The 22,025-nt window shown below is 42.5% G+C and overlaps 1 protein-coding gene across 5 annotated transcripts in view; it reads right to left on the bottom strand.

Moving 5' to 3' along the window:
• Window positions 1-2,668: 2,668 nt before the first annotated feature.
• The window catches only part of CXXC1 (CXXC finger protein 1), a 29,490-nt gene continuing 10,133 nt past the window's right edge, over window positions 2,669-22,025 (bottom strand). For 3 of the 5 annotated variants that reach the window (XM_042452452.1, XM_042452455.1, XM_042452453.1), the window contains 10 exons: window positions 20,261-20,410; window positions 18,566-18,673; window positions 14,488-14,672; window positions 12,446-12,653; window positions 8,930-9,040; window positions 7,245-7,294; window positions 6,521-6,617; window positions 5,545-5,697; window positions 5,226-5,376; window positions 2,669-4,514 (listed from right to left, as the gene is read on the bottom strand). In XM_042452452.1, the coding sequence (XP_042308386.1) occupies window positions 5,230-5,376; window positions 5,545-5,697; window positions 6,521-6,617; window positions 7,245-7,294; window positions 8,930-9,040; window positions 12,446-12,653; window positions 14,488-14,672; window positions 18,566-18,673; window positions 20,261-20,410 (1,209 nt within the window). In that variant the 3' untranslated portion in view covers window positions 2,669-4,514; window positions 5,226-5,229. The remainder of the gene's footprint in view (window positions 4,515-5,225; window positions 5,377-5,544; window positions 5,698-6,520; window positions 6,618-7,244; window positions 7,295-8,929; window positions 9,041-12,445; window positions 12,654-14,487; window positions 14,673-18,565; window positions 18,674-20,260; window positions 20,411-22,025) is intronic. The other 2 variants (XM_042452456.1, XM_042452457.1) reach the window with 1 other exon arrangement.

Here is a 22,025-nt window from a genome sequence, read left to right as displayed (position 1 = left end):
TACTGTCAGGAAGTTCCTCCTAATGTAGAGGTGGAATCGCTTTTCCTGGAGCTTGCATCCATTGCTCAGGGTCCTAGTCTCTGGAGCAGCAGAAAACAAGCTTGCTCCCTCCTCAAAATGACACCCCTTCAAGTATTTAAACAGGGCTATATCACCTCTTAAACTTCTCTTCTCCAGGCTAAACATCCCCAGCTCCCTGAGTCATTGCTTATAGGGCTTCATGGTTTCCTGACCCTTCACCATCTTAGTCACCCTCCTTTGGACATACTCGTTTCTCAACATCCTTTTTGAATTGAGGCACCCAGAACTGGGCACAATATTCCAGGTGTGGCCTGACCAGACTAGAATAGAGTGGCACTATTAGTTTCCTTGATCTAGACACTAGACTTCTACTGATGTAGCCTAAAATTGCATTGGCCTTGTTAGCTGCCGCATCGCACTGTTGACCCATGTTCCATTTGTGGTCTACTTGGACTCCGAGATCCCTTTCATACATAGCTTCATTCAGCCAGGTGTCCCCCATCTGTGCATTTCATTTTTCCGCCCTATGTGCAGTACCTTACATTTCTCCCTGCTGAAGTTCATTTTGTTAGCTTTGGCCCAGTTTTCTAGTCTATTCAGGTCATTTTGAATGTTGATCCTGTCCTCTGGGGTGTTAGCTCCTAGTTGGGTGTCATCTGGAAATTTGTTAAGTATGCCCCCAATACTTTCATCCAAGTCATTGATAAGATGTTGAATAGCACTGGGCCCAGGACCCTGTGGCAGTTCCAGGGGTAACAAACTCCTCCTCCTCTGCTAAAGATACCCTCTCCATACCACTTTAATTAAGGGCAGAAACTAAGGACAGAAACACAAAATGCATCTTACTAACGTCTCTTAATTTGTCTCATTTGGTGGATTTTTGTTTGAATTTACTATATGGCCAACACAGCTACCTCTGCATGTTTTCTGGATTCTGAGATTCCACATTATAGGTGCAATAAGGGAACCCTGAAAAGAGAGTCAGCAGACTGGGACCTTCAACAATTTTTCTCTTCTCAAATTTGAACCGTTTTGCTTCTACACCTACCAAAATGTTCCTGGTGCAAAAATATGGGAGACTTCTTGAGGAATCCATTGTCATCTGTCTACAAAGAGGTCTGTGGCCTCACAGGAATGGAAACATATTGGATTGCAAAAGAAGGGTCCTTGTTGATACGCAAATGGCCACATGGCCAGAGGAGGGGCCAATCAGCTAAAGATGCCCTCTTTATACCATCTTAAGGACTGAAACAACAAAATGCAGACATCTTGCTAACATCTTTAATTTTTCAACTGTTTCATATGTAACATTTTGCCTGATGAAGAAGCCAGTGGAGCTTCAAAAGCTTGCAACAAGATGTTTGGTGGATTTTTGTTTGAAACTTCAGCACTGTTATACATCTTTCCAACAGATACAAGGAACAGTATCAGTGTGGAGGAAATGAAGTGGAAGGAAGAAGCAGTACAACATAATAGTCTTCACATGTAATATGATCTTTAAATAATTTGCATGGGCATCTTTCAGGAGTCCTTTAGTTGTTTATTCCTGCCTGGCAGGGATTTGGACTGGAAGGCCTTTGTGGTCTCTTCCAACTCTATGATTCTATAGTATTTGCTACCTGACTGCTTGTTCCCATTGATAATGAAACCCAAGCTATTTCAAAACAGCAGCAGCTTACAGTATCTGTTCTAGACTATGACACACATGACACTTTCTTGCTACCTTCATATGCTTGTATGAACTAAATCATAATTTTCAAAAAGAAGAGGCAAAAACCAATCTTATTTACAAGAAAACTAGAAATAGGGTAGTCTTTTATGTATTTATTGGATGAAAGGTAACCCTGTCACCACATCTCTCAAAAAGAAAATCGTGAGTTCTCTTTCTCACCATGAAATGTTAACATTTCAGACCTTGTGGGAAACAAGGGTTCTCCATACTTCTCTGAAATCACAGGCATTTTCACAGTGAGCATTACTTTCCAAAAAGATACTGTAGTAAAGGCTATTTAGCTATTTAGTATAAAGGCTACAATGTCGCACAAAACAAGTCTGCATGTGCAAACTAATCAACAGTAGAATATTGAACATGGAAGTAATCATAATTAAACAAGTAGGTAGGTAATCACAACTGAGAGCCAGAGTGGCGTAGAGGTTTGAGCGTTGTATTACAACCCTGGAGAAGAGTTCAAATACCTGCTCAGCCATAGAAGCCCACTGGGTGATCTTAGGCAAGTCAAATTCTCTCAGCCTCAGAGGCAAGGCAAGCCCCCTGTAAACAAATCTTGCCTAGAAAACCCCATGGCCTTAGGCTTACCATAAGTCAGAAACTATTTGAACCCACACAACAACAATTATAATTATTTTGTTTATAATTTTTTCAATAAACACCAGCAGACTCAACCACCATTATGGTACAGTTTGAGTCTCCCTTATCAAGAATTTCAAAAACAAAGCATTCCAAACACCAAAACCTTTTTCATATGTGGCTGAGATAGTGACACCATTGCTTTCTGATGGTTCAATGTACAACAACTTTGTTTTATGTACAAAATTATTTTTAAAATTGTATAAAAATATCTTCAGACTATGTGTGTAAGGTGTATATGAAACATAATTGTTTGTGTTTTAACTTAGGTCCCACTTCCAAGATCTCTCATTATGTACTGTATGTAGATGCAAATACAGGTATTCCAAAATCCAATAAATTCAAAATATAAAACCCCGCTGGTCCTGAGCATTTTGGATAAGGGAGACTCAACCTGTATTATAATACTAAAGGGCAATGTTGGAGACTTCACTTCATTTATATTACACTGTACTTTGCATCTTTGGCCTTGATTCTTCTCCAGCAGTGAAAACATTCAAAAATTAAGTTAATGTAACAGACTTCATTCTGTTATTTTAGTTCTCAAACCAGCACTGTATACTTCTACTGGCCTCTGAAGATATACAGGAATTTAAAAAAAAACTTTCAGATCTGTCAGTTCAAGTAAATGGTTCTGTCATATATTTTTTATTCCAGTTCCTGTTATGGAAATACAGTGGGACTGAAGAACTACGATTTGCAACCTACTGCTATGAATATATTCAACAGGACATAAGTATGCTAAACCTTGTAGGATTGATGTAACTAGGTAAAAGGATACAAAAAGGTATTGCTGGCCTATTTTTAATCCCTAGACTTCCTCCCACATGCCCTTTGCATATTTAGCCATCAAATAGGAATAACATTTTTAAAAACCTTACTCCTATGGATAAAATTGACTCCATCCTGTACACATAATTAGGAATAGCTTATTGGCCCTGAGATTTCACAAACACACATTCATAGCACCTAAATGCAAAACACACTCACAATCACTTCCCCCCTACAAGCAAGGAGTGGTTGCTATATGGTGCTTTCTGCTTCTTGTCATTTCAAAGTGCTTTGCAAAGATTAACAGAATCACATCAAGATCAAGTTTCATGAATACGCTAAATACAATGATCTACTTTTGAAAGGAAGCAGGAAAAGATTTTGATTCTCATGTGCATCATAGAGTCACTCTCAGGTTAAAGCAGGTGAAGTCAAGTTTACTTCCCTTAAGTTGTGTAGGAAAGAAACCAGGAAGTCTTTCTGTCAAGGGAATGGCGCACACAAAAGAGAACAGAGAAGTAAGAGGGACACGTTGACAACCTGCTCATCAAACTGAGTCTAAAGAAGGCTGATTAATCTTTCAATTTAACCAGGATGATAAGAGGCAGACCCTCCATAATTTTGGACATGGAGGGGAAGTTACCAAGCTTGAGGAAGAGGTCTGAGTTAGAGGCAAGGATAAAGATAGAGAAAATAGCAATAGCTAAAATAGTAATCCAAAATTAGGAGACACTAGCCCAAAATACAACACACATATACATGGAGAAAGAGACAGAATGTTGAGAGATATTTTTATTAGCCTCTTTTCTGCCTCCTGGCAACAGCACACAATGGGATGAGACATTTGTAAAGCAACTGGTTCCCTTGCCCTGATTTGACAGCCTATTTAACCCCCTGTTTCCAGTTCTCCTAGCTGACATCAGCTACATGGAAGAGCAACAACATTCAATGCCTACAATTGCCTTTGATGCAACCCAGCATCACAAATCTCACTAACATTCTGCTTCAGAAAGTAGGGATTGCCCTAAACCAGCAGGAACCAAAAATTTCCTTTCACTTTGGCAGGATAGCAGAAGAAGCCACTAACGTCCCTAACTGCCAACCTTCCAGTGTTTAAACCCCATGAATCTTTTAGAAAAATGGACCATACATGGGCAAGGCTAAGGAATCATTGGCAAAAGGGTTACAGGCAAAGACAGCTAGATTCCACAGGAACAAGGAGGAGGGGCTCAGAGGCAAAAGCTACACCAGACCATTTTAATGAAAAAAGAGTTTAAGAAAAACCATTTAAAAAAAAGATTCTGGTTCAATTGGCACTGAATCGTGAAGCTTCTGTCCACAATGTCAACGGCACCTACAAAGAAAAGAAATGGACATTAAGGACAGGAAAACAATACAGGAATTATTGACAAGAGATGAAAGAAAAGGTGACCAAAATGTTGTTAGACCACAACTCTCATCAGCCCCTCTCAGCACAGTCAATGGTAAAGGCTGTTGGGAGCTACAACCCAGCATCTGAAGGGCTGCATACCCCTACCCCAGCCTTGCCAGTATGTGACCCAGAGATTCTATCTGGCACCTCTCCACAGGGAAAAACAGATTCAGGTGAAATCACTTCATTTAATTTCATGATCAGAAGCAAGCTTTCCCAATCCTCTTGTCTTATCTCTGGCCAGCCAGAGACAAACACATAACTTTTCTCCCAAAAATGTATGAACACAAATGCTTCCTAAAATGAAAGTCACCTGAGCATATTCCATGAGTTCATGGGAACTGCTAGAGGTCAGTGAGGCCCAGATCTAATATAGCACCAACTGACCCTTTGCCACAAATTTAGATAGGAAGGGGGGGGGATATCCAAAAAAGGGCTAACTGCCCCATGTCCAGCCTATGAACTATACAATCCCCCAATAAGACAGAAGGGGCTCTACACCTCCATCTTAGGTATGCATCCACCCCCACTGCCAAGGCCCAGCTGACCAAAGTCCCTAAGAAGCTGGAGACAGCTTGCACTGAATCCTCTTTGCCAGTCTAGTATCAGGAGGCCCTAACACTTTGAACTTACTAGCTCAGCGGTCAGTGGTTGTACGCAAGTCTGTAGTCAGTGGATCGTGCTGGATTGTCTGATGAAGCATGAGGGCGAGAAGCCCAGCCCGGTTGGTCATGGCCATCCGTACGTTCCGCTCCTGTTCAAACAGCTCGTCCAGCTTGTACCACTGCCAAAGTGCAAGGCACTACATTACTCCACAACCCTAATAGAAAGATTCCCGCCATTGTTACCATTCCTCAAATCAACAGCCTATTTCATATACAGTTGACAAGAGTCACTATCTCCCTTTGAGAGCCACACACACATGCAAATGGCAAGGTTTATTGATGCATACCACGCGCACTCTCTCCAGGTCCACCTCAGCCCGCCGCAGCTTTTCCCAACAGTAGTGTCTATTGCATTTCCGTTTGGGTACACGGCAGAATTCCCCGGTGAGGTCAAATACATCTTTTACCATGGGGCAGCCACAGACCTCATCTGCTGAGACCTAAGGAAAGATCATAGTCAAGAGCAAACAGCATGAAGTCGGAGCAGTGTGTCTTCCAGATAAAACAATTACTTTTATGTGACAAAATAATTCACATGCAGCACAAAAAATCACCACTAAAATCTATATAAATCATGCATATCTTGCATAAAACCTTTTTTAGGCTTTGCTTAGCTATGTGGAAAGGGAAGTAGTTACAGAGAACACTAAAATCCTTTCCCATTCTCTAGAAATTTTATTCAGCCAACACTTTTATTTCAGAAGTTTTAGCAGATACAGCCCATATGCTTCTGTGTATTTTTTTACATTTTTATTTTAATTTTTACCCTACCTTACCTTTGCAATGGGACCCCAGACAGCTTACAATAAGTTCAAATAGAAATTAACTAAAGTGTTATATTATGATTTTTTTTTTAAAAAAAAAAGTTAAACAATAATATTAAAAGCAAATACAGTACAACCCCCATATCCATGGGACTGGTACACATGGTTTATTACCCATTTCCTACCCCTGTTTCAACAGGGGAGTTATATGATCCATGTAAGCAAGTATCTCTCTATAGTCACTACAGCTAGAAACCTGCTCCCATTTTAAAATAAAAATCAATTCAATGCTTACTATTATACTTGATGGTATTTTTGCACTGTTACAGAATCATCACCTAAAAACACACAGGCCCTGGAATGACATCCACAAAGCTTTACCCTATACTTCATTTAGTGACCACTTCCTTCACAGATGTGAATGGCAAGTAGATTGCACCAAACCCAAAGCTGGGTAAGATGAAGTAGAGCCTCAAAAAAAATACAAATTAGCCCCTACCTTAGGATCCCGGGAATGCTCTGGGCATAGAACCTGCAAGCGTTTACAGTAGGTCTTGCTTTGTGGATTGTAGACATCACAGAAAAGACGGGTGGCCCTAAAAGGGGAGAAAAAAAGAACCCACACAGGTGAGAACAGAATAAATAACAGTCTGGAAAAGAAAGAAGTAATGCATTTAAACACCCTCCCCAAGAACCCCAACACCACTCTACGTGAACTTTTGGCATCCCTGATCAGGAAATTCTAATTAGTTAACAGAGAAGAGACAGTTTTTAATTTTTTAAAACTGGGAGGGACATTTCCTCCAGGCAGAGCACTCATTTTACATGTACAAAGTCTCCCTCCTTCCTTATTGGCAGGGCATGCTGACATTGTAAAGTGGAAGAACAATCCCTTCATGGGTATGATTACCAGTGAATTTTTCAGACATTTCCATCTAGTGTTGTGTCAGTTAGCCCAGTAACCCTATGTAGAAACATGAGCTAAGTTCCCCCCAAAAAGATACTTTTCTAACCTCCCAGAGATCAGTAGATGGCTAAGTTCTGAAAGCAATACGAGAATCCCTGTTTCATTCTTTTGGTATGAGCTGGATCACTTCAGGTTATGGTAACAAGAGGAAATTTGAGAGACAGAGAGCCACAAAGAAAAGCCCCAAAGCAATGAGGCTTTATTGCCTATGGTTTCATGAGCAGCCCTTGGCAGCAACAGCTGAGGAAAAACTTACCCTTCAATACGTGTGGGATACATAGACCCAAAGGATGTCTGGCTCTCATACTGCAGAGGGGAAATGAAAAGAGAAGTATATCCATTAACCCTTAGCAGAATGAAAACATTAATACTGTTGCTTCCATATTCACAGATTAAACATTCACAGCTTGAAAAATATTCATTGATTCAATCAATCAAACAATCAATCAATATACAAAGCAAATCTTGATTTTGCCATTTTATATAAGAGACACCATTTTACTATCCATCATATTTAGTAGGGCTTGAGCATCCACAGATTTTGGTAACCACAGTGAGGGGGTCCTGGAACCAAACCTCGGCGGATACCAAGGGCCTACTGTACCACCAAGTGCTCCTTAGTTCTGGTACCTGTTGATAGAACAAGCCATACGCCATCACTTTATTCCTGTTAAATCATACAGCAACCTAGTGCACTCCGAACACTTTGGTCTGTGACTTTTTAAATGGCTTACTTTTAACCATCATGCTATGGCTTACAGGAGCTGTAGTCCAAAGCTTAAGGATGGCAAGAGGCTGGAAGAAGCTGTCCTAGACCCCTCCATCCATTAGTAGCCTTTAGAGACCAATCCGCTAACTCAGCATCCATGGCATTCAAAGTCATGAGAAGTATCATGAGCTAGAAATAATGGCACACAATTAACCCTTTACATGTTGTTTTGATGACCATTAGAAATATTACAATTGCGGAATACTAACATCCATTTAGTTTCTAGGCCAGTTGCCATCTACTAACTCCAAAGAAACATCCTGCTCAGCAGACATGTTATTAAGCATGCTGACAAATAAGCACACATAAGTTTAAACTACATATCCACATAAGGGCTTATCAGCACCAAAAGACCACATTCCCATATGATTCAACATTTTGTAAGCAACAGATATTTATAGTAGCCAACAAGACAACAATCTGTGACAGTCAAACCTCAAGACATTGACAAAGCAGGCTATAGGCTAAGCATGGCAAATGCCAAGCTACACTGAATGATGTGTTTTCATTTCCAAATCACTCTTAATTCAAAAATATTTGCATTCAACAATGTGAAAAAATATCACAAATTCAATCCTTGAAAAATATGTATAATTCATTCAAACACAGAACATGAACTGTCCAGATACAGAATTTATTTCTTTATGTGCAATCTACAAGCAACCTTGATTACCAGTTATTCTTGCTGTGTGCTTTCAAGTCATTTCTGGATTATGGCAACCCCATCATGGGGTTTTCTTAGCAAGAATGGGTCAGAGGAGGTTTGCCATAGCCATCCTTTGAGGCTGAGAGAGTGTGACTTGCCCAAGTTCACCAGTGGGTTTCATAGCCGAGCTAGGAATCGAACCCCTGGCCTCCAGAGTCGTAGTCCAACACTCAAACCATTTTGCTTGGCACTTCCTTGATAAATAATACAAAATAACATTTCTCTTGGGCTGATGGTAACTTAGCAAGTTGCTCCACAATCCAGCTCAAGAAGCTATCTGGCAAAGGCCAGACTTCCCTGCCACTTCCACAGCACCTTTCTGCTTTCATCTATTCACACTCACACAGTTTCTAAGACATGGCACAAATATTCACATTTTACAGAAAGCATAAAAGGAAACAGCTCACTCAGGGTGACTCTGAGCCCCATGCCTCAATATCCAGCACAAAGACAACAGGCAACATACCTTAGCATAGCACCTCTCCATGTGACGCAAGGCAACTTTGGGGTTGATCGGGTGGCCACAGGAAACACAGAATATCTGAAAGTCTGTATCATCACTGTCTCCTTCGCTGGTCTGAGAAACAGGCAAGCCAGAAGCCAACATTAGCAACTAAATTTTGAAGGCGAACAGCCACTCACCCCAAGATATCAAGAGGATTGTATAAACCTACACACCTATTTGTTTGTTTTAATTAACATCTGACTTGTCTCCCGGAATGGGACTCAAGGCAGTTCACATCACGTTAAGCACAAAGTACACTAAAAACCTATTTGATCCAAAAGTTTAAAAAGCATTAAAGAAGTAGTTCTATTTATAACCACTTAATTAAAACAGTTAAAAACACATTACAACATAACACAGGTTGAGTTTCCCTTGTCCAAAATGCCTGGGACCAAAAGTGTTTTGTTTTGTTTTTTTCTTTTGGATTTTGGAATGCCTGTGTTTGCATGTAGGAACATAATGAGATATCTTGGAGATGGGACTCAAGTTGAAAAACACAATATTCATTTATATTTCATATACACCGTACATACATAGCCTGAAGGTAATTTATACAATATTTTAAATAATTTTGTGCATGAAACAAAAGTTTGTATACATTGAACCATCAGAAAGCAAAGGTGTCACTATCACAGCCACCCATGAAAAAAGGTTTGGTTTTTGGAATATTTCAGATTTTTGAATTATGAACAACAGAATACTGTTTTGTCCATCAATCTATATACATCATGGCAGGGCCTGCCAAATGCTTAACAACACCCTCTCCCTCCCCCCATTTTTGTCCTCCAAAGTAGCAGCTAAAACAGGATTTTGTTCCCTGTAATGCACTTTACTTGGGGCTGTCTTTGGAAATTTTAGCAGGGTTTCAAAATGCTGCAACCAGAGTTCTGACTGTGGCCAGTCACAAGGAAAACGCAACTCCCTTGTTGAAACAGCTTCACTGGCTATAGGTTCATTTCTGAGCAGTATTTAAAATGCTGTTTATGACTTATAAAGCCCTATGTGGCTTAGGTCCAAATTATCTGAAAGATTTATCTCCCTATATGCACGTGCATGAGTCAACATACTCCAAGAAGGAGTTTCTCTTGTTCCTACCACTGTAATAGACCCATCAAGAGTCATCAGGACAAGAGTCTTAGTGGCTGCTCCCCCTTCCACAGAAGGATGGGCTAGCTGCTTCTCATCTCTCCTTTTACCAGCAAATACTTTCATACTCTAAAGACACCAACCAGATCCTGTTTGATCTTAGAAGCTAAGCAGGGTCAGCCCTGGTTAGTACTTCAATGGGAGATCGCCAGGGAATACCAGGTGCTGTAGGCTGTATTTCAGAGGAAGGAGCTGATAAAACCACCTCTGAGTATTCCTTGCCTTAAAAAATCCAATGAGGTTCATGGAGTCACAATAAGTCAATAGGCGACATGAAGATATATGACCACACTCAAAGACCTTCTACTTTAAATGGGCATTGGATGATTAATGAGTCACACAAAAGGATTTTTAAGGATTTGTGTATACTGGTTGATTATCCCTTACCTCAAATTCCAAAATCCAGAGTTATCCACTTGGGTGGCTTATAGTGATACCATTGCTTTCTGATGGTTCAGTGTACACAAACTTTGGTGTACCTTCAGGCTATGTGTATAAGGTGTATATGAAACCTAAATCATTTCATGTTTAGACTTGGGTCCCATCTCCAAGATATCTCACTATGTACAGTATGCCCTTCTCTTACGTGGGGGATCCATTATAGACACACACACACACGTTAAAAAAAAAGCATGCCGCGGGCCACACACCCCATTACTCCTTCCAGGGCACAGGAGGGTTTATTCCAGTTCAGCTTCCAGTGTATGCTGAAAGCTGCGTATGACGCAGGCACACTATATATGCAAACATTCCAAAATACTTCTGATCCCAAATGTTTCAGCTAAGGGATACTCAGTGTGAACTGTATTTTTATCTTTCTGTTATGTTTTTTAAATGATTTTTTACTGGGTGGCAGATAATATAATTGTTAACATCTGTATCATCAGCTTTTTAGCTGTAACTTTTTCCAGTCTTGTAAGCTATCTCATGCCCTTTGTTGGGAAATAGGCTGGATATAATTTAGAATAAATAAAATGTTATTAACTCCTCAGTGGGACACAATATGGAGGTAGCATATTTTGTTGTATATGCTTAGGGGTCAAACACTACACATACTGGGGGTAGCATTTCAGTCCAATCACACTTCTCAGAGTGCACTGAGCAATCTCAGCATTAAATCAACATGGAGTTGATTGTGTAAGTTTCCCTTTCCTCTTTTCTACCTAGGCCTCGGCTGCCCTGTCAGCCTCACTTCCCACCTGATCCTGCAGGCTACTCTCCAAACCCCACCCCACTACGACAAATAGGTCTACTGCCCCATAGCCTGGGCTTGAAAAAAATTAAATCCATACTTCCCAATATGACAGTATCAAGTAGAGAGTCAGGAAACAGGTTGAGAAAGAAGACATAGCCTGTTTTGGCAGGGAAAAGAAGCTTAGCTCACCAGATGTTTTGGACTACAGCTCCCACAGTTTCTTACCTTTGGCCATGCTGGGGAGAAGGGTACTGATGAGAGACTAAAAGATCAGGAGGGTCCAAGCTTCCCCATCCCTAGCATACATGCCAGGATGGAACTTCCCTTGAACCATACCAGCATCTAAGTTTCCCAGTGGCCCAAAACAGACTAAAGGGCTGCTGTCAGGCCACATTGAGGATGTGGCATTTAGACGATGCATGCCCCAAACAGGGCTAGAAGCCACCCCGCCACGCCAAAGCAAAAGAACCAGGCCAAAAAGGAACTGAAAAAAACTGCTCCTTTTCGCCCGCCCAGTTCAGGACCTCAGCAGTGGACTGGATCAGCGCTGGATGCATGTGGTTGCCTTGGACCCGCAGAGATCAGGGAGGAGCGGCCTCTGGCCACTCCTTTTGCACTGTCTGAGGCCAGTGTTGGCTCCAATATAATTTTGGGAATTCTGCCTTATATCCAGTAACTAGTCCCAACTTGACAACTAAATGGCTGGGAACCTGGCAAACTCACATATAAAATTGATTCAATGGGTCTATTCTAGTTGGGACTAGCAATGGAATGTAAGGCCCTGGGTGTTGGCTGGCTGGGTTCATAAAGAAAAGAAAGGGTGCTAATTGCTCTGGAGGATCAAGTTTCCATGAAGCTATTATTACAATGAATAGATCTCAGACATGCCATATTTACTATATGACAATTATGGAGGTAGGTTCTTATTCTGGGAGTGTATTCACAATACTGACACTCAAAGGAACAGTGAATTGATATCTGCTGATATACAAATAGAATGAAAAAAGGCTCTATAATAATCCACCCTAAAACTCTTCTCCCCGCACCAAGGAACCACCTATTTCCAGCCATCCAAGAGTAGAAGCAAGTGACCTGCCTGGCTACTAGTTCCCTTCACCCCCATTTTTTCCAGGCACCTCTTCATCCTCTTTGATGGCTTGCTGCTTGGCCCGGACAATGATTGCTTCCAGTTCATGGAATCTGCGTTCCATTTCTTGGAGCTTGAGCCGTGCCTGCTGCTGCTCCCGCCTTATCCGCTCCAGCAGCTTCTTGCCATGCTCTTCCGCCACACATGGGCTCTGCTGCCATTGCTGGATTCGTTGTGGGAGGATCTCGTAGATGCGGCTGGAAAAGAGCAGAGGGGAGCAGGGCAAATCAATACCAGCCAATACAGTGGTGGAAGAGAGACAGGTGGCACCAAGCAGCCCATACTAATCTATTGATTTCATTTATCAATACATCTTGCAGTAAGTGGATGATGCCTCAAGAGGCCTTTAGGGCATTATCTTAGGGATATGAATCAAGTGCCCTTCCAGATGTTGAATCAAGTGCCCTTCCAGATGTTGAACTGCAATCCCATCAGGCCTAGTAAACACACCCAAATTTGAAGAATGCTGAGATGTCCATTCCAACAACATCTGGAAGGCCACATGACTCCTGACCTATAAGATGAAGAACCTGTAAAATGAAGAACCTAACATGGGGCCTTTCATTTATTCCTCTACTGACACCAACTGTGAGGACCTTTTAGATGCCCTCATGGTTCCTGTGTGACAATTTAATTGTCTTACATACCCATTGGAAACTAGCACCCTCCCTTAACTGCTGCTGCTACAGAGATTGTGTATCTAAACTTAAACTTTTCTAATACATCTTGTATAATGTCTTCAGAGGCAAAAGTATATAATACAGTTTTTAAATTATGAAATCTAAATTATGGATTTTAAACGATGGACTGGTTGTTTTAACATGTGTTGGTCTCATGTGTTCTTTTCAAATGATGCCATGTGTTGTAACTGGTGATAATTGTTTTTGACTGATGTTATGTGTTGTATTTTAATCTGCTGCTGTTCCCCAACTCGATTAATAGGGAGCAGGAGATAAGATTTTTTCATTATTATTATTACTATAATAATGGTTTATTAAATACAAATAGAAACATAACACATCACATATTATTTAATACATCTAAGTACTAATACTACTCAAATTTATATCCCTCACTCTCTCTCACTCATATCCTAATTAATTCTGAGCATGACTCAAACTAATCCTAACCTAACTCTCCAAACATCCCTAACTCCAATTTAACTCTGACAGACCCAGCTCTCACTTCAACCTTTTTAAAATCCCCATCAGACATTCAGCCAATCTCCATACACTCCTAGCATTCCATTTGCTCAACCTCCCAAAGGATCCTTTCCTTATAACATATACTACCCATTGCATACATAACTATCTTTACCTTACTTTATCTGATAAATATAACAATAGTTTCTACGTAAGTACAAAACATCACACCATTGTTATTGTTACCATGTGTCTTCAAGCCATTTTGATGGTGACCCTATCAGAGAATTTTCTTGGGAAGATTTGTTCAGAGGGGGCATGTCCCTGCCTTCCTCAGGCTGGGAGAGTGTGCTTTGCCCAAGGTGGAATGGGCAGGGATTCAAACCCTGGTCTTCAAAGCCACAGTTCAATGCTCAAACCACTACACCACATTGGCTCTCTAAATCACACCTACTAAATTCCTTTTCCCCTTTTAAAGAGACAAAGATACAGTAGTCTGAGCATTCCCATCTTTGTTCTAGGCCACTAGAAGGTTGATGGGAGGGGGAAGGGAAGGGGCAAAAGGAAATTCAGATCAGAAAAGAATGTTGTACTCCCACAGCCTAAAACTCAAGACTCCCTGCTTTCACTAATGAGGAATTTTATACCATACATTACAACATTATGGGATGCATCCCCATATAACTGTTCCTTTTATTCACCTGCAGAGTAGAGGCTGAATAACCTTACAAATACAAACTCAGCACTCTTCCCACCACCCATCCCACACCCACTCCATGGATCATATCATTTTGACACCCAGCAAATGCAAGAAAGGCAAAGCTGATTGGAAAAGAAATCTGGAAGGAGGGGTGAAGAAGAGGTGGGGTCAAGGAGGTTCATCTCTTACTTGGCTGCCAGTTTCATGCCACATTCATCAGAGCAGTACTTGGAGTTGGCCCGTGCAGCCTGGATGCAGCCAGGGCCAAGGCACTGGTGTAATGAGGAAGGGTCTTTAGCATCCACCCGTTCTGCATGCTTGGACCTGTCACGGTGCTTCTGCTTCTGCTTGTGACGCTTGTATTTGTCTTCCTTCTGTAGGCCAAATAGCACATAGTAAGATTCAGCAGATACCACCACCATCATGCCCTCACCAGAGGAATGGTCATTTCACTGCAGCTCCTCAAATACAAGCAACCCAACTAAAAATCTTGTTCTCTTCCCATGTTGCTTAGAGAGCATATGGCACAAATGTCACTGAGCCTGTCTTTCACACAATGGAAAACTGTCTTTTCCACCATTCTTTCTAATACCACAATTAGCATTACCACACCCTACATTCTTGCCATCTGTGCCAGGAAAAATAAAGAATTAAATTTGTCTCATTTGTCATATCTGTTATCCTGCCCTTCCACCAAAGAGCTCAGGGTGCAATATCCTCAAATCACTGTAGAAATAAACTAGGCTGAGTGAGACTGGCCCAAAAACACCAGTGAACTGGGTTTTGGGGCCTGGGTCTTCCTAGTTCAAGTCAAGCCCTCTAATGGCTATATCCCGCTGCCTTAATGATCTTGGAAGCCATTCCTGAGCAAAGAAGTAGATGAAACAGGCCTCCAGAGAATTAGACATATTTGTAGCAGACTATCTGCATGTGCTTTATGTGTTCAAGTATTCTGACACAAGGTAACAGTGAGATGCAGACTTCTGTGTCATATATTTTTGTATCACCATGCAACATCTGAACAGGTCTAACAATCCAGGAAAAGCTGTAGTTTAAAATAGAGCACAGACTTTGCAAGACAAAAGGCCCCAGATTTAGTGCTTGGCCTCACCAAATAAAAGGTCTAGATAGGAGGTGATGGGAGAGACTTTTACCTATCTGCAGTATCAGGTACAGCTGCCAGTCAATGGAGCTCTGGACTCCAGCTCCCATCAGTCCCAGTCAGGCTGGTCAGGAATTACATACAGTCATCCCTCCACATTCACAGAGGTTAGGGGCAAAGGGGCCCTGCACATGTGGAAAAATCACGAATAACCCCCCTCCCCAGTAATAGGGTGGCAGGGACAGGGGTAGAAGCTGAGTGCACCTTTGTTTCTCTTTCCTCTCTTTGCCGCCCTGCAACTGGATTAACTGGGCCAGTTACAGGGCAGCAGGGAGGGGTTGAAGAGAAGTTCATGCACACTTCTCCCTTCCTCGATGCCTCAGAGACCTTGCCTGAGCTCTCTGAAGCATTGTATGCAAGCTAGGGGACTCGCGTGCACTGCTCTTGCCCCTCCTGCGATGCCTCCGAGAGCTTAAGCAAGCTCTCTGAGGCATCGAAGGAAGAGAGAGAGAAGTGCACTCGCACGAGTTCCCAGCCTTCCTTCTGATGCCTCAGAGAGTTTGTCTGAGCAATCTGAGGCCCTGGAAGGAAGCCAGGGGACTCACACAAGCTGCTCTCACCCCTTCTCCGATGCCTCAGACAGCTGAGGCAAGCTCTCTGAGGCATCAGAGGAAGGGAGAGAGAAGCGCATGAGCAATTCCTCTGCCTCCCTTCCAGTGCCTCAGAGAGCTTGCTTGCCTCAGCTGTCTGAAGCATTGGAAGGAAACTGGGGGACTCATTCTCCCTTCCTCAGGCTGCTGCTGTCCTGGAAGGGCTTGGGAGCAGCTCTCCAAAGCCCTTCCAGGGAGGCAGGGGTTTGGGGAAAACACGTGCGCGAGTGCCCTGCCTTCCTTCTGATGCCTCAGAGAGCTTGTCCAAGGTCTCTGAGGCACCAAGGAGGGGGGAGAGCAGTGCACATACAACCTTTCCAGGTTCTCCCTCCCTCCTGAGCTTCCCCCTGCCCTGAAGGGGAGAAGCCTGGGAGGGGGAGTGCACACACACTGCAGAGGGACAACTGTACGTTATAAGCTATAACCTCTGGAGGGCACCAGCAATCTATCTATATTGTAGAGTTGGGATGGGGAAGTGTAAAAGGCTGCATGTGTCTGTATGTGCCTTCAAATTGCATGTCAACTTATGACCCATTAATTGCATAGGATTTTCTTAGGTAAGAGATACTCAAAGTGGGATTGCCAGTTCTTTCCTCTGAATATTACCTGTAGCATCTGTTATTCATTGTTTGTCTCCCATCCAGTGGTGTCATTATTGGGGGGGGGGGGGGTTCCAGAGGGTGCAGACAACTCCAGGTGATACCGTAAGGTGGGGGGTATCACCGTTACTCCTCAGACATCTGTGTTTTGGCAGAAACCAACTATGGCATTCACCTGCTTCCCTTTAAAATGCTTTAAGAGGTGGTGTGACTGGGGTTAAGTTCAGTGGGAGGAGAAAGAAGAGGCCCCAGGATTTTCTTTAAAAAATTTAAATTTCAAATTTCAAAATTTTAACTTTTTAAAAAAATATTTATTTTTAAATTTTTATTTAAAAACATCACATTTTATCATATCTTCACTTTTATATACAAATACATTTAGGTTGTGTGTGTGATATTGTAATTTAAAGGTATAATTTTAATTTTGCTAGTTGTTCATGTCACAACTATTAAGCATTACATTCAGTGACATATGGGAATTATGATTTACGAGTCACATTAATGCAAAAAACATTACCAAGGATTCTGTATAGAGTAGTATGGGAGGTCGTCAATGGGGAGGTGACACCATAAGGTACCACACCGGGTGATGCCAAATCTAGTGGCACCCTCCTTAGAAACCAAGATCAGATGGGAGCTAGAGCCTTTAGGGCATTTAGGCAAGAGGAAGGTTGGGGTCACTTTAGAGCCCTAGAAGGCCTAGGTAGGGCCACACACATTCCATTTCACTCCTCCTCACCCCCCCCCCCAATTTTTTTTAATCCTTTGCCCCAAATGCCCCCTAGGCAGTGTGGAACATTTTTCACCATGATTTGAGGTCCCCTGGGCCATTTTAGGCCTAGGAGAGGCCTTTTAAAATAGCCATGGGGACCGCATGCAACCCACCAGCTACATTTTGTCTGCCTCAAATGTAGAGGATGATGAGCTATCTGGGCCAATAGCGTAACCCAATGTAAAGCATATTCCTACATTTGCATAAGTAGAAATATAAATCTTACAGATGCAGAGGGGTTGGTATGGTCCATTACAAATTTTTTTCAAGCTCTTGTTTGTTGGCAATTCTTTTTTAAATTGTTGCTCATTTGGTTCTGTATGTCCACAGGCAACTAGCTAGTCATAGTTTTTATTAGAAGGATGAAACAAACAGACTCTGATCTGTTCTAGAGAGGAAGTGCTTATGCTGTCATTGGTGCTGACTAGATGGGCCCTATGGGGCGCCGTCGTGACGTGCGAGGGGCGGCACTTTCAGATGCCCCTCGCCCTGACGAGGGCGTCAAAATGGCGGTGCCCTGTACATACGGGTGCTGCCATTTTGACGTGATGGGACACCCAGCGTCCGCATGTCTCGGCACCCTTGTGACGCCGCAAGTGTGCCATTGGCGTCTTGCGGCATCACAACTGCGCCGCAGAAAGAACCCGCTTTTTGTAGGTTCTTTTTGCTGCATGAGGGAGCCGCACAGTTTGTCCGCTGCGGCTCCCTCACGCAGCAAACCAGAGCAGCGGGAGACCACCCTTTTTGGGCAGTCTGTATCCCGCCACTGTCAGTGGCAATACGTACTTGGAATTGAGAGACTTAGTCCTTCATATTGAGGAGGAAGGAAACAAACACAAACCACCCCTCTGTATGTCTTAAGGAAAGACTTGTTCAGTTTGATCACAAGTGTGATTTGTCGTATTGGAAAAGGGGATGAGAACATTTGCCCTCTAGACATTTTTGCCTATAGTTCCCATTAGGCCCACCCAAAATGGCCAATGGTAAGGGGCCAAACCATCTCCAGGGTCAAAGGCTCCGCTTGTAGAAAGGACTTTAAGTTAAGGATAGGGCATGCCATTATTAACTAGCCAGTCACCCTCACACAATTGTTACAACACTTTCTGCTCTTTAATCCATCAAGCCTGCTATTCTGGAATCCTACCTTTTTCTCTGACTTCTTCTCCCTCCGCTTGACATGCTTCACTTTCACAGCACGCTTCCGCAACATAGGATCAAGGAAGTGTCCATCATCTGTGTCGCTGAGCCAAGGCTAAGAGGAAGGGAAAGAGAAGTGAAGAGCCCTCTCTCATCAGTTATGGAAACCTATAGTTAAGCTACCACCACTGCTAGCGAAAAATGTTTAAGAAGATCTAAAAAGCAGAGAGTAAAACAATCTTTGGGTCTACCCTCCCCTGAACTGACCTGAGCAGACCCACCCTCCCAGCCACTCACTCATTTGCATCTACTTTCTGCCTGTTTCTCTCTCCTGCTTCTTTGTCTTATGAATCTCAACAGCCCAGGTTAGAAACCTCATTCAAGGGAGAACCACTTTGAGAAGAGAACTTAGGAGGAGAGTTTGGAAATGTTAGTTTTCGGGGCATCACAGTCCTCTAAAAGTAGACCACACTGGATAGGGGATTCTGGAAGTGGTAGTAAAAAAAAAAGTAACTTTCCTAAATTAAGGTTAAGAAGTACCAAGCCAAAGCCAAAAGCCCAGCTCCATGACAGGGCTTGCTGGCAAGTGCCATTACCACAGATATTGCCCATCCACATCCATCATTTTATTTTGAGATTGAACACTGGGACAGAGAGAAGAGCTGGCCCAGGAAATGCCATCACCTGCTGACACCAACCCATGAGTTAACTGCAGCACCCAGCCTCAAATCCGGGGCAGAATTTGACAGCCTTCCCACTTTGGAGGCAAAAAAACCCCACAGTATTGCATAGTGGCTCTCCACACAGCATAGATGCAACCATTGTTGTGGGCTTATTCAATTACCCATTTCAATGGCATCATATTCTGTCACCCTCCTCTTTCCTGGCATTAGCTTTTCTAAAACGTGGATTTTGAAAGCCAAGTTATGTTAATGAAATAATTGCACTCCTTTTCAGACAAGCTGAAAAAAAGCAAATGCTGCATACCTGCATGCAAGCCTCTGCACAGCACCTGGATAAGCAGCAACATCACTGAATGTCCACACAACATTTTAAGTGTTTAAAGGGAGAGTATCAGCAACACAGCATTAACAAAGAGTGCAGCTTCTGTGAGAAAAGTGAAAAGCCTAGAGCAAAGTGGGCAACTTATGAATCTCCAGCCACTTACTAAAAGTCCCCTCCCCAGTGACTATGCTGGCTAGAGCTAACAGGTGTTTCAGTCCAGCAGCCAGAAGGCCACAAGTTGCCCATCCCTGATCTACAGGAAGCCCTGTGTGCTGCAAGCTAAAGAGGCTAAGGGCTGGGAAGCTACTGGGTAGTTAGTTACTGAAAAGCAAAGACTTGAGGGGAAAAAACAGAGATAGGGAATTTAGAAGTCTGAGGTAAAAGAAAGAAGAATGAGCCCAGGAGTTAAAATATAATCATAATGCAGTACTTCAAGAAGAGAACACAGACAAGCAGGGAGCTCTAGTAGATAAGGGACTGTGTCAGATCATGATATGAAGTATTTAGCCAGATACAGTATATGCATATGTTTCTCCAGCATATTTGACTGGAATAACATCAGAGCACAGAATTAAGGATTGTGTGGGAGGAAGGTGGGCACGGAGAACCTGAAATACACACTATCTTGGACAGAGCTCTCTAACCGGCCAGCCTGACCTAGGAATCCCAAGAGCATGGGGTCCACCACAGGTCTCACCAGGTTCTGATCATCGAAGGCCCCTGAACAAAGCTCCTGATACAAATCGGGATCTATGTGTAGATCGTCATCCGACAGAGGTTCGGGCGTGGTAGCCGATTCTAGCTGTTCCTTTAGCATCTGCAGATCATCCTCCCGCCCCCGTAACATCTATTGAGCATTTGGGGAAATGGGGAGGGAGGGTAGGAAAAAGCAATGAGAGAAAGGGGGGGAAGGAGAAAGAGAAAGGGGAAAGCATTAAAGAAGCCACTGATCTGGCCCCATAAGCACAAGACAATGAAGTAGCACAAACAGGCCCCTCTTTTCCTGTGCCCAGCAGCAGTCGACAGAGAAAACAGGGGCTTGCAGAATGGCAAGCAGCAAAAAGCATAAGAAGCAAAGACAATCCCAACACCCACTTATTTTCCAAGATCAATAAGAGAGGAGAAAAGGCTCAGAGTAACTTTCAAGAAGCAGGGCTCCATCACCCAGCAAAATTTGCAGCTGACAATCCATTCAAAGTGGGCTTCCAGGCCCCAACCCCAACCCCCATGCTAACCAACTACAGGTCAACCTACATCTTTACATGCAGCAAAACGAGATGGGAATGAGGCAGCAGAATGGACTTACCAATTAAGACAGGAGATGGGATTGGTGGCGCAGTGGTTAAATGGCTGTACTGCAGCCACTCACTCAAACCCACAAAGTTACGAGTTCAAGATCAGCAAAAAGGCCCAAGCCTGACTCAGGCTTGCATCCTTCTGAGGTCACTAAAATGAGTACCCAGATTGTTGGGGGCAAATTAGCTTACAGTTGTAAACCTCTTAGACACTGCTTAGGTGGTATGAAGTTATATATAAATGAAGCTTGTTTGTTTGTTTGTTAAATAATACCCTTTGTGAATGTTCCCCCTAAATGTGAAGTGGCGGGGGGGGGGGATGCAATCCTTGCAAAAAATAATCTAATCTATCACAATTCAGAGTAGAACATGCTAATGGGTTTCTGACAGCTACACTAAAGCCCATTGTAGTACAGGTTCAGTCTTCAGAAGTTATCCAGAATTCCAAAATCCAAAATATTCCAAAAACCAAAACTTTTTTTATAAGTGCCTAAGATAATGATACCTTTGTTTTCTGATGGTTCTGACTACACCAACCTTGTTTCATGCACAAAATTATTTAAAATAGAAAATAAAATTACTTTCAGGATATGTGTATAATGTGTATATGAAACATAAACACATTTCGTGTTTAGACATGGGTCTCATCTCCAAGAGATCCCATTATGGGCATATATGCAAATATAGTCAGCTCTCCTTATCCACAGAATCAAGCATCCACTGTTTGAAAATATTCAAAAAAGTATAAATTCCAAATAGCAAACCTTGATTTTTCATTTTATATAAGGGACACTATTTTGCAATGCCATTATAGTTAATGGGACTTGGGCATCCACAGATTTTGTTATCCACGGAGGATCCTGGAACCAAATTCCAGTGGATACCAAGGGACTACTGTACAGGTATTCTGAAATCCAAAACACTTTTAGTCACAAGCATTTAAAAAAGAGGATACTCAAACTGTACCACAATTCCACTGAGCTGCATGGCTTTATCCTCTGGAATCCCAGGATTTGTAGTTTAATCTGGGGTAATGGATCTTACTGACTAAAAATATAAATGCCCCTTCTTAAACTGCCAATCCCATGATTCCACAGAATGGAGCCATGGTAGTTAAAGTGGAATCATTGCACTACAATTGTATAGTGTAAAAGGGCCTCTAATTTT

Source organism: Sceloporus undulatus, chromosome 2, assembly GCF_019175285.1.
Source record: "Sceloporus undulatus isolate JIND9_A2432 ecotype Alabama chromosome 2, SceUnd_v1.1, whole genome shotgun sequence".
NCBI lineage: Eukaryota > Metazoa > Chordata > Lepidosauria > Squamata > Phrynosomatidae > Sceloporus > Sceloporus undulatus.
This window is presented reverse-complemented; position numbering and strand designations above follow the sequence as displayed.